General features: G+C 41.2%; 1 protein-coding gene across 9 annotated transcripts in view; it reads right to left on the reverse strand.

Moving 5' to 3' along the window:
* The window catches only part of ncoa3 (nuclear receptor coactivator 3), a 209252-nt gene that overhangs the window by 18397 nt on the left and 177203 nt on the right, over positions 1–13652 (reverse strand). For all 9 annotated transcript variants that reach the window (XM_033041878.1, XM_033041883.1, XM_033041875.1 and 6 more), the window contains 4 exons: positions 10026–11340; positions 5514–5679; positions 2899–3099; positions 574–804 (listed from right to left, as the gene is read on the reverse strand). In XM_033041878.1, coding sequence (XP_032897769.1) covers positions 574–804; positions 2899–3099; positions 5514–5679; positions 10026–11340 — 1913 coding nt within the window. The remainder of the gene's footprint in view (positions 1–573; positions 805–2898; positions 3100–5513; positions 5680–10025; positions 11341–13652) is intronic.

Below are 13652 nucleotides of genomic sequence, written 5' to 3' on the forward strand. Positions count from 1 at the left end.
AGTTTAGTTTAGATACAGCGCACAAACAGCTCCATTGGCCCACCGAATCTACGCTGACCAGCGATCCCTGAACACCAACGCTATCCCACACACACTAGGGACAATTTACAATTATACCAAGCCAATTAACCTACAAACCTTGTACATCTGCTATCAGTTATGCTATCCATGGTCTCCCTTTCAAAAACATTTTATCTTGGTAAATATTCCTAATTCTGATAAGAACTGTCACCTCGAAACATTAATTATTTCTCCCTCCATAAAAATGACGTGACCTATTGAGCTTTTCCAGCACTTAGTGCTTTTATTTCAGTTTTCCAAAATCGGCCATATTTTATTGTGTGTTTGTCAATCAGCCTGCATTTAACTAACTTTAATTCTGAAGATAGACACAATGTGCTGGAGTAACTCAGCAGGTCAGGCAGTATCTCTCGAAAAAAAGGATGGATAGCGTTTCGGGTCGGGACTGAAGAAGGGTCCAAACCCGGAAAGTCACCCATCCTTTTTCTCAAGATACTTGCAGGGGTACAATGGTTTTGGGGAAGCGGGGGAGAGAAAAGAGATAAAACTTACGCATTCCCATCATCTGTTGCTGGAGTAATGTTCTTGCACCAGATTGTCCATTGGATCGCATCTGCATTCCAAGTGAGGAGTTACTCACGACACCTCTTTGCATTGATGAACCATACTCTGCACCTGGTCTGATCATAGACACGGGGCCTGTGTTTCCACCAGAGTTTTGCAGTCCCCACTCTCCAGTTACCATCGCCGTTTGCTGAGCAATACTCATACTGCTCTGTGCACCTGGAGGAGTACAATGTGCTGCAACATGACTGTGAACAATGAACGATGCCAGATTATATCCTATATTATGGCTGCACGAAGAAAAGTGAATGCAGTAATGTTCTTCTGTAACATTTGCGATGGTCACAGAAGTCCACCACAGGATATTCACATGAGTTCATAACGCACACCCATGTAATTCATTTGTCCAGGTGAAATTTTGCTAGCAGCATTCTAAATAAAATTCCCCAAACAGCAAATAAAAAATGACCGCATAATCGTCCAAGATTTTACAGAAAAGAAACAGGGTGAATTGGGTGATGGTTGCAAGACAACAAGCAATGATTAGTGAGAAAGAGACATTTACAAGAATATCATCAATAGCATTCCAATGGGGGAGGGGGAGGGGGAGGCACAGGTCACATTAAAGGAGTAATATTGAAATTTTTTGACTATACCAGATTCTGTAACTTTAACGCAGATCAGAAATAGCAGTAATAAGACATTACTGATGGTCACATAGACAAGTTCAATATACTAAAGTAAAAATGGAGAAAAAAGATTGGGGGGGGGGGGGGGGGAACAATCAAGTGACTGAATTTTAAATAGACAAAGGGGCAGTTGGGCCACGTCACACTGATATTCAAGTCATTAAAGGTTCTGTTTGAGTACATATAACCATGAAAAAGAAAATTATACACTGGAATTCAAGGCAAACCCATGAGGAAGGTTTCAATATATTTGAGAACACTACTTCAGTTGTTCAGCTCGCGAATAAGTACATGCTCCCTGTTGCTACTGCAAACTTTGAACAGTTATTTTAATTAAGCAAACAAACATAGGTATGAATTACTAGAATGTAAATTTTAAAACCTTGGAAATATATATATTTTTCCCTATTTCTGTAATTTGATAGATCAAGTTCTCAAAAAAATGGTTGCAAATTGGGCAATGAAGTTTACTTCCAACAAGTCCTTTCTCTCAACAGAAAATGTATAACTTACCCAAATGTGCAATTCACTGCCTTCCTAAATTAGTGAAATATTGAAGACAAAGTTTATGCAATTTTCCCAATGATCTTGAATTATACAGCCAGGAATTCAGGAATAATGAGCTATCTTCCAAATGGGAGAACCATGTAACCGGAGGACACTATAACAGCACCATTGCACTGGTTTAAAGAGCAGGGTAGCCATCCCTGCTGTACTAGCCAGCAATTATCCACCAATCGATATCTTGGAAGTATTACCTAATCATCATCATGTTACTGCTTCTGGAGCTTGCTGGGCGCAAAGGGATTATCATTGTTTAGTTTTTCTGTTTAGTTTGGAGATACTGCGTGGAAACAGGCCCTTCAGCCCACCGAGTCCGCACCGACCAACGATCACCTGTACACTAGTTCTATAATATCCAAGTTTCGAACCTTACACACTACGAGCAACTCACAAAAGCCAATCAACCTAAAAAACTGCACATCTTTGGAACCGGAGCGAGGAAACCGGAGCACCCAGAGAATACCCAGGCAGTCCACAGGGAGAACGTACAAATTCTGTACAGACAGCACCCGTAGTTAGGATCGAACCAGGGTCTCTACTGCTGCGCCGCTTACACTGACAGAGTCAGGGCATTTCAAAAGGAGAATCTGGAGTAAAAGTTTATTAATCTGCTCTGCCTCTGAGATCTGAAAATTGCAAATTATTTCTTGCCTTCCTTAAAAAAAGTGAGCTGCATGTTTTAAATAGACGCTTCAACAACTAAACGACAACCCTAGCAGTACTCAACCTTTTTAGCTCCTTTCAGAATGTTATCACATCTTTACATGAGCTTGTAAGTGCATTCTCATTCAGTTATTCAATGGCTCATTTCTTAAAATGTTCATCCATTTCCCAGCATTAGCTTTTGACGATAGGCTCTTTCGTATAAATAACATGTCTCTATACTAAGCAGATTATAAACATTCTTCAACAAAAACTTGTTTTTGCAGCATGTGACATTTCCTTATAAATGGAATGCTTCAAAATGCAAAAGTGGATGATGGCTGTAATACCAAGTTTTTGGGTGTCTTCCCCCTCCCCAGTGGATTCACAAAGTGTACTTCTCACAGAGGATACATACCTGCACTTCCCACAAAACTCTCTTGGCTGCCTCCCATTCGATTTACCATCATTGCTTGCTTTGCCATCATTCCATAAGGGGTGGTGCTTCTCAGAGATGGGCCAACTCCTGCACTGGCCTGTCCCTGAGTGCTAACTTCCAACGACATAGCTCGGTTAAACCGAGGCCTGGAGGATTGCATAGGTGGTGGACTGCCTAAAGCTAGAAGATTGACACAGAGAGTTATCCTGTTCGAGATGGTAAAATAAAACAATAGGAATACAAAGCAAAATATGAATAACACTTTGCAAAATAACATTTTGCTATTCGGTTTCTGTTCACATATTGTTAAGGCCACTCTACCCATCATCTGTACTGGTAATTTTACATCACTGACTTCCATCCCCATCTCCTTTTCCCAAAATATCACCTTTGTGCCTGTCCATCATTGTAAAGCACTAAACAAAAATCATAACATTCAGTAAAGGCTTTTAACGAGGCAGAAAACACAATGGCAATATATGCCAAATAATAGACATGTTTTCTTATTAAGCAAAAGGCCAAGAAGCAATAATAAATTTATGGTGATCAATTTCAAAAGTGATGGAAAAAAACTGCTTTGAGTATTGTAGACAGGAAAATAAAACATTTGTGAAAGTAATTTAATTTTTTCCTGAAAGAAAATGTAGTGGTATTATAGATAATTACTTGAGAAACCTAGCAAGCATTGAACAGTGATGGTGACTTTCACCTTTATGAAAAATTCACTGTCCTTAATAATGTATTCAATCAATTCCAAAATAGGAATTATCAGTATTCCTTTTTAAAATGAAAACTATATTGAATCAGCAGAGAAGCAAAAATACAAAAATGTTGAAATAAACCCTTTGAATAAGACTGATGGTTGATCTCACTCTTTAAGAAGGTACACAAAAAAGTTTTTTTAAACCATGAGAGAATATCAAGTCCATAAACTGCATTCTCAAATTGGTTGCAAAAATACTGCAGGTTTGTTTGTACATGCACTGCATTTGATGACAAATGAATTGTTTAGCCAATAATCACCCCAGTCAACATGACTAAGCAAAATGATGATTTAGCTCATTGTTGGTTGGGCAGCAGCTAGAAGTTGGTTGCTTCATTTGCTGAAAAGTGTGACTACATTTGAACTTTAATAGGCGCGAAACACATTGCGATATCCTAAGGACATAAAACGCACAGCTTGCTTGTGTCTTCCTGAACAATGAGATTCTTTTTTTTTAAATCTTAATGTGAAACTCTTCTCAATTCACAAATTTTCTTACAGTACAGTCTAGAGTAGAAATTAATGATTATTTGATTTCATTAAAGTAAACAATATCAATACAATTTTCTACAAAACAAACTCAAGCAGTCCCACTCAAAAATACACACAATGATAAAGCAATTATTTTAAGTAATTAGGTCACAGGACAAGTTCACAACTCCATCAGTGCAGAAAATGTAACCCAGATAAAGCCAATTGCTTTCCAAATTAGATGGCATGAAATTCTCAGTACATTCAACTTACTTTCAAATGTAAAAAGAACAAAACTTGCTGCTGGAGTTTCTTATCCTAATTTTATAGTTTCTCCCCATATTAATTCTCCCCATATCACAAATGCATAAAAGGTTCATTGTGCATACATTGAACCAGATGTAAATATTGCCCAAGTTCAAAATGTATTCTTACGCCTATTGTGACCTCGCTTCAAGGACGTCTCTTGGCAGTCGCTGCAACTGGAAATGGGGCTTTCCACAGTTGTGGAATTACCAACATATTTGGACTTTTAATACAATACAACGTCAATCAAAATGTCCCGTTGTAATCCAAGCCGTAAGAATCTGGGCCATCCAGTCTTCATTGCTTAATTCCCTTGTACTTAGACAGGGCATGGAAGCGGAGGTTATGGTCATCGCTTAAAACTGACTTCCTTTAAGTTTTAAGGAAGGAACATGATTTGACATAGCATGGAAAGTTCACTATTGTGTCACTAGCGCAGCATCCTTTGTACCACCTAGCTCCCTCACTAAATCAATATGGATATGGATCTATGTTGTGAACTAATGGTTTCACATGATGTTTCAAAGGATAAGTGTTTATCAAATCTTTGGGATTTAGTTTGAATAGTTACAGCAAATGTGACTTCAAAAATGTTTACTTGAGAGCTACATAATGAATCAAAAACAAAGATGACATGTTACCATAATACTCTATTTGAAAATGGGCATTTAAATATGACCAGCATTTCCCTCCAGCCCACATTCAGAGAGGAGATTTTTTTCTGAATAAAGCATGGCTATTCACAGGTCAATTCCAGTGACAAATTAGGCTCATGCCCCTTTTCCATGCTGGACCTTCTAACAAGACACTGACTTCTCTGTGACCAACATCATACCACCGCACTACCAATTATTTCCCCAAACTTCAAATATTTTCATATCATAGCACTTAATGCAGCCCATTCCTTCAACCTTGAAGCATTTTGTTTATGATTTAATACATCTACCAAAGTTTGAAGTCTCCAGCATTAGTAGACTCAGACAGCAGGTGGAGCAGCTTTGCTCCCTATGAAGCCAAAGTAGTATCAACACTGCAAGTAATAAATGCAACCTACTGCCACGGATTTGTTTGGATGCCCCTGGTGATGGTGAATGACCTCTTTCGAATGCCATGGCATCCTGAAACATCGCTTGTTTATTCATCATGCTGTTCCCAGACTCTGTATAATACTGGGGCAAATCACCCAGAATATCATCCAAAGTATCCAGTTCATTGCTTGCCTAAAACACAACACAGAAGAAAAATCAGCATTAATAGTTCAAGGACCATTCAGTTCAACTATAAATTAACAATAAATGAAGACTGTTTGTATGCACAAAGCATCAAAGAACCAAATGTAATATGTTTCTATGTTTCCAGATCAACCAAAGAAGCCTTTCATAAACCAACATCCTCGCAGGAAGGTCTTAAACTAGAGGGACTGGGGGGGCAAGCAAGGGGTGGGAACCAGATCAGCAGGTCAAATGAATAATGGAAAGAATTATGTTAAGACAAGTAAGTCTCAAAGAACAGGCTAGCAGGGACAGGATAATTAACATAGTGAGACATGGGCTGAACTGGATTTATTTTGGTGCAAAGAGTCTTGTAGGTAAAGAAGATGAACTTAGAGCCTGGATCAGTGCATGGAACTAGGATGTGTGGCCATTACAGAGACTTGGGTGCAAGAGGGACAGCACTGGCAGCTCATCATTCCAGGGTTTTGATGTTTCAGATGTGACAAAAGGGGAGGTAAAAGAGGTAGAGGCATGACTAATCAGAGAAAAACTTTACAACTCAATTTAGACAGGACATTCTGGAGGATTCATCCACTGAAGCAATATGGGAAGAGCTCAAAAGTAAGGTGCAATCACTAATGGGATTACAGGTGCACAACCTTTTATCCGGAGTTCCGGAAACCGAAAAGCTCCGAAAACCGGACATTTTTTCCAGGATGTCGTCTGCACACCAAAGCTCCTACCTACCTAATCTACACTAAAAATCTTCCATTCCGAAATCCGAAAAATTCCAAAATCCGAGAAGTGTCTGGTCCCAAGGCTTTCGGATAAAAGGTTGTGCAATTGTATATTAATGGCCTCTCAATAGCCAATGGGAGATAGAGCAACTTTTATAGAGAGAATATAAAAACAGGATTGTTGTAGTGGGTGATATTGACTGGGACTTAATTAGTGCAAGGGTACTAAGCAAAGATGGGTCAAAATTCATCAGTGTTTTCAAAAGTAGTCACTGTTTCTTGAAACACTATGTATGGTCTAAACAGAATGGGGACCTCCTATTCGAAAACAAGCCTGGCCAGGTGACTGGCATATGGGAGAGCATTTTGGGAACAGTCTTAAGATAGTTATGAATAAGGGCAAGTCCGAACTTTGGGGGATAGTACTAAATTGCGGAAGGACATATTACAACTTTAATAAAGAGGAGCTAAAGAGAGTAAATTGGGAACAGTTGTGGTTGGGTATGTCCATATCAGACATGTGGGAGTTATTTAAAGGCCAGCTGATCAGAGTTCAAGACCAGCATATTCCGGACAGGAGAGACATGGAGGTCAAGATAAGGCAAAATGAACGATGAGAGGATTGTAAAGTTGGTCAAACTGGAAAAGAAACTGGATTTAGGAAGATGAAATCAGCCAGGGCCCTTGAGAAATATAAAGAAAGCAGGAAATAACTCAAACAAGGAATTAGAAGGGCCAGAAGGGAGCCATGTAATGTCATTGGCAAGTTGGATTAAAGAGAAGCCCAAGGATGTTTACACATTCATTAAATACAAGAGGGTAACCAGGGAGAGGGTAGGACTATTCAAGGATAAAGGAGGAAATTTATGCTTGGAGTCAGAGACTGTAGGCGAGATACTATACAAATACATTGCATCGGTATTCATCAAGGAGAAGGACATGGAAGACAGGGAGATCAGGGGTGTACTAATATAGAAAGGCATTTTGAGTATTTTGGGTCTCTTGAAGAATAACAAGATGTATATCCCCAGGGCCCCCATGGGATCAATCCATAATTATTGAGAGAGGCAAGAGGAGATTACTGAAGTCTTGATGAAGATCTCTGTGTTGTCTCCCGCCACAGGCGATGACCACGAGGTCTGGAGAGAACCCAATGTTGATCCCTTGTTTAAGAAAGAAAATAAGGATAATCTAGGAAATTATGGACTGGTGAGCAAGTGGTGGACAAGCTGTTGGAGAGGATTCTTAGGGATAGGATTTCCACATATTTGGAAGAGAATGTTCTCATTGGGGACAGTCAGTGAGGCTTTATCTGGACAGGTCACACCTTAAGCTTGACTGATTTTTTTAGGAACTCTATGAAAGTAGCAGTACAAGTAGATACAGTAAGCAAAGTTGTATGGTATGCTTGCCTTCATCAGTCCGGGCATCAAGTACAAGCGTCAGGAAATAATGTTACAGCTTTATAAAATTTTGGTTAGGCTGCATTTGGAGTATTGTGTGTATTTCCGGTCACCCAACTAAAGAAAGGTTGTTGAGGTTTTGGAGATGGTGCAGAGGAGGTTTATCAGGATGCTCCTTGGCTTAGAGGATATCAGTTAAAAATGAAGGTTTAAGCAATCTTGGATTGTTTTCTTCGGAACAGAGAGACTCAGCATTGCCGGGGCCATACAATTATGTTGCATTTCTCTAATTTTGATGGTCCCACAGAATTCTGAGCTTCCAGTGCTGTAACCAGAGTTGACTGGCTTCTGCTAGTGCACCTTCAGGTGATGAATTTTGATTGGATTTGCAATTGCTCATGAAGTTGCTCATCACTCCCACACCAGAAAAGATGGGATTCTAATTCTACATAAGAGTCTCGGCAAGATTGGTTTGAGACTCTTCTTCGCTCCCTGATATCGCCAGCTCTGTCAAAAAGCCTGTGTGAAAAGAACATTTAATTGTGCATACTCGTCAGCCATTTTCTGAAGGATAGTCCAAGGTCATCAAACTGGTTTTCTTGCCAGTAAATAGCTGTGAAGCCGCACCATTCAGTAAGCTTACACCTACATTTCTTACTATGTCATGGAGCCCATTATGTGCAAAACATACCTTTAAGCTAACCTCAAAAGTACACACAGTCAGCAGCTGAGCTGGTGTCAGAGTGGTATAACAATTGGTGGTTTATTTTCAATCTCTTATCACCTTTATACTATTACCCTGACAGGCTACAGTTCAATTAAAAACAAGGAGAGAGGTGTGCAAGTGGAAGAGGGGATTTAGAACATTTGTAGCTTGCAAACCAGAAGAGTGTGGTATCTCCATCACAATTGAAGGACTGATAGTGTGCGTGAGTTGGAAGACATAGATGTTAGGCTTTCAGTGGTAAGTGCAAGGTTGCCGTAGAGAACCTGAAATTAGGTAGGAATCCCTACCAGTACATTATTGATAGGAGATTTATGGGGGTGATCATCTTTTAGCAGTAATCATGAATAAAAGTATGGTTGATAGGAGACGTGAAAATGTATTCACTGTTGACATTGGCCTGCATTGCCAACTCTTCCTGTGATCTTCCATATTAATCTGCAGATTGGGGAATGGAATTGTTTACTTGGATACCAGACATAACAAGACTGCAGTAAGGCAATCGGAACAGCACCCGAACAGTACAGAACCCATTATTTACCGTGCTGTGCAATAACCATGCAGCAATAAAGCAACTGCTGAGGCCCTGATTAACAGATGTACAATCTTAACAGATTGTTGAGAAAATGGAGTCTCATGCTTATTTATGAAGCAAATGAACAACAAGTCTGGATGCGTACTGAAATTGCTCCAAGAGTAAACAGCATGAATTTATCATGCTATCTGAATCAGATGCAACGTACTTAGGTTCATCATATTTTCTGACTCTCTTTTTCATTTTTTGAGTTTTCCCAAATCAGATCCATTTCCATGCAATTTTCTCAACTGGGGTAGATGAGGCAATTGTGCTTCCAACATTGTGTTTTCTGATTGAAATTCTGAATTGCAGCCCCACTAGAAAAACGTCACACCTCCGCAAATGACATCTCCAGGAGATGAAGCCAGAGAATTAGGGGAAATAATGCAGAGAGAGAAACTAGAAACATTAGCCTGTTGCTTATGACAAAGTGACAATTGAATGTTAACAACCATTTGCACAACAATCTAAACCTTTAGAGCGGGCATTTTGTATAGTGATTTCCCAAACTATGTCGCATCACAAAGTAGGACAAAATTGGAAAGGAATGGAAAGGAAGATTCAGGGGATAACACCTACCTCTACCACCTATTAGGTTGGAACAGTTCACTATGACAAGCATATATGTGTTCAGAGCATGAGGAAAGTTGGATTAAACTCTTCCAAAGCCTGATTATTATAACTATTCAGCTGCAACAGAAAACGGTAGCATGGAGGAAAAATGAAAGTATGTGGCGTGGAGACACAACACTGCCTGTCATGAACTCTGTGCGTATTCTTCCATTATTTAGCTTCCTTAAACAAATACCAACCCCTATTAGCAATCCATATTTTATTAGTACAACACAGCTACAGCTGATAAACACTGAAATATCTCTCCAGCAGTAAAATACAGTATTTTTAAGTCTTACCTGATCAGTTGGTTCCGTCTTGATACGAACTTCCTCTTTCACTTGTATTGAACTAGACATCTTTGCTGCATTGCAAGGATCCATTTTGTCCATTCCTTCTATTTTGGGCTTAATGTCCTTTAAAGTTAGTTCTTTTGGATCATCTTTATCCAACAGGTAGCGCAGTAGTGCATTATTCTCCTTCTTCTTTGGACTCATCTGTTCTTGCTTGATCATAGCATCGCCCACTGGTGTCATGCTACCAGAGTCCTGACATGACTCTTTGCCTGTAGCCTCTGCAGTAAGCTTGGCCACCTCAGCAGGAGAGTTGCCATTCTTCAGCAGCTTATGCAAAATTTTGTGTTTCTCTTGTAAAGAAGAGCCATGCAAAGCGGTTGCAGCAGAACCAGCTCCGGCTGTAGTCGAGGTTGAGGAAACTCCTGTCGGACTTGTGATGCCCGCAGAGGAATCCTTAATACTGGAATCCAAGTTGGAGTTAGTTAATGAAGTCAGCCCCATGTCATCCGATGGAGAGGTCAACAACTGTAAAAGCTTGGTATGGTTTTTGTTCTCATGGAATCTTCTTTGGCCCTCTAAATTGTCACTGTTATTGAAAAGGTTCAGATTACTTTCCTTAATGTTCTTCTGATCAGAATGAGCATCTCTACTTTCTGGTCGACCCACCGTGCTCTCAACTTGGTTATGTTCCCCATATAGGCCAGGAGATTCTTTTATATCCATGCCGCCCATCTTTGGTTGCTGGATCAAACTCACATTCGGGGAAGATTCCAATTTCTGACCAGGTGACGACAGCGATGATAGGAGTGAAACTCCTAATCCTTCACTAATGGCTTGAAGTGCATTGAGGGAACTGCTGGAGAAGGTGCTATTTCCTGTGCTGTTTACATGTCCCACTGGTGATTGAATCCCACCAGCTGAAGAATATTGACCAGGTCCCATTCGCGGACTTAGTCGATGCCTTGGTGAAAGCATCAAGTTCTGCTGGGTGGTGTTCACTCCAGGGTTGCTGTGTGGGGGGCTGTTCATGGTGAGTGCATAGTTATTACCCTGTAAACCAGGTGCCTGCATGCTTGGCCCGAGGTTTATTGCACTTGTAGTCCCACTTCCTGCACCAAATCTTCCCATTTGCCCCATAGAACTGGGGTCATTCATGCTATTTGTACCATAGGCCATGCTGTTTTGAACTGGCATCCCTTGTCCTGTTCCCCCTGATGACATATTCATGTTGCCCGTTGAGTTTGCATTTGCTGTGGCAAGCGTCTTCATCATTTCTTGCCCCATGTTATTTTGATTCAACCTGCAACCATTCTGTTCCCTGCGGGTAAGACAAGATTACTGGAGGTAAGAGCCAACATCAACATTTTAACATGCCTTCACTGTGAAGACAAAGACCCAAGCAGGGAATTCCCATTTTGACAATAACTGTATGTTATTCAATTAACAATGATTTCTACAGGCATTTTGAATATCTGATCAGATATATCACTCATCTCTACTGATATGGTTAGACCCATGGACTTAAGCACAGAAACAGGCCCTTCGGGCCCATTTGCCCGGCCAACAGAGCCGCCCATCTATGCTTGTTGCATTTGCCTGGATTAGGCCCATATAGTTCCACTCTTTTTCTATTCAAGTATAGGCCCATCACCGATTTTCCAGCACCCTTAGTTGCAGAGCCTTCTTGAATATTCCATTTAGCCAGACCAACAGAGGTCATGGCATTGGGGGGCCGGGATACAGGCCCACAAAGTCGGCTGCAGAAGTAAACTATGGGAATAAGATAACTGATTCCGGTCAGTGGGTGATAAATTCAGCAGGTTCCAGAGCCCCGGCCACAGGCGCCAAATTCCACTCGCCAGTTGGCCGCGGAAGTTGGCTACAAGAACCGATCTGCTAGCCCCGGCCCCAAGGGGCAAATTCGACCCATCAATTGGCACGGAAGTCTCGATAAGGTTGACGTCAGCTGCCTCACCTGGCATGGGTGCCACATTTTTTGCAGGACTCAGGTGTGGGGGATGTTGTTGACTAGATTAATGGTGGGGGAGGGGGTAGTTATGGGCCTGTCCCGCTTTGGCGACTTTTCAGGTCTTTTCAACATTGTATTTGTTGTTACCTCTTCCTATGGCAGAACAGCACTATCTCTGAATGTGGAAAAACATGCCCCTCAGATTTCATTTACACCTCTCCCCACTCACTTTAAACCTGCACCCTCCAGTTTTAGACTGCCCAGCTAGAAAAAAAAGACACACCAAGTGCTTTACTCATGCCCTCAATTTAGTAAACATTGAAAAGTCATACATGTCATAAAATCAAAAGAAAATGTGATTCTTTATAATTGCCTATTAAATGCTCAAACTGCAATCTAATGCAGGAACTGAAAATGACAATTAAGTTAATAGCTAATAGCATAAATCTCATATAAACCTAATTGTGTAGGCTATTATTGTAGAAACCCAAATCCTTTACAGAATCAACCAAGATAAATTAATGCTGAGTGCAAGCAAAACACAAAATAGGTTAAGTATATTAACCATGACGAGATACAAAGTAACTGCCCATATGGCATGCTGTGTACATGAGTTATGGGCCTGTCCCGCTTAGGCGATTTTGCAGGCGACTGCTGGCGACTGTCAAGCGGGGGACAGGGCAAGCGGAGGGAGCGCTGTCTGAGTGAAATTCACACGGTGTAAAGCTAACGTGATACAGACACACACCGCGATGAACAGGAAGGTTGGCGCTGTAATTAAGACGGTGAAAGCACTGCATACGGGAAGGGTCATGTAAAATGTTTAAAAAATCCACGGCGACCATAATGAGGCCACGACTAGTTCCCAGAATGCAGGAACTCCTCACGACCATGAAGGCGACTCCCCGGCAACCACCCGCGAACATGTGGCGACCGCAGGGTCTCCTGCAGTCGCCTAAAAAGTCGCCAAAGTGGGACAGGCCAATTAGGGTCTTATATGTTTGAATAAGTTCACCTTTCATTATTTTAAACTTTATGGAATACAGGCTCAAAGCATTCAGTCTCTTTTGGTGGGACAACCTTCTTTAATTTAGACTTTACTTTACTTCAGAGAGACACAGTGGAAACAGACCGTTCAGATCACCGGGTCCGCGCCGCCCCGTACACTCACACTAACCCACACACGCACTAGGGCCAATTTACAATTTACAGGAGTCAATTAACCTACAAACCTGTACATCTTTGGAATATGGGAGGAAACTGGAGCACTCAAAGAAAGCCCACACGGTCACAGGGAGAACGTACAAACTCCGTACAGACAGCACCCGTAGTTAGGATGAAACCCAGGTCTCTGGAGCTGTAGGCAGCAACTCTTCCACTGCCCCCACTGTGCCATCACAAGAAATAGCCTAATGAATTTGCGGTGACCATAATGAAGCCGCGAATAGTTCCCAGAATGCGGGAACTCCTCACGACCATGGAAGTGACTACCCGGCAACCACCCGCAAACATGTGGCGAGCGCATAGTGTCCTGCAGTCGCCTAATTAGGCTTCTTAATGGTCATCGATTCAAAGAAAGGGATCGCTGAAAACAAAACTGTTCTGTGCTAATTTCAACAACAAAAAAATGCTCTGCTCAAAAGTGGAGTTTGCATAGATAC

This window comes from Amblyraja radiata, chromosome 23 (genome assembly GCF_010909765.2).
Source record: "Amblyraja radiata isolate CabotCenter1 chromosome 23, sAmbRad1.1.pri, whole genome shotgun sequence".
NCBI lineage: Eukaryota > Metazoa > Chordata > Chondrichthyes > Rajiformes > Rajidae > Amblyraja > Amblyraja radiata.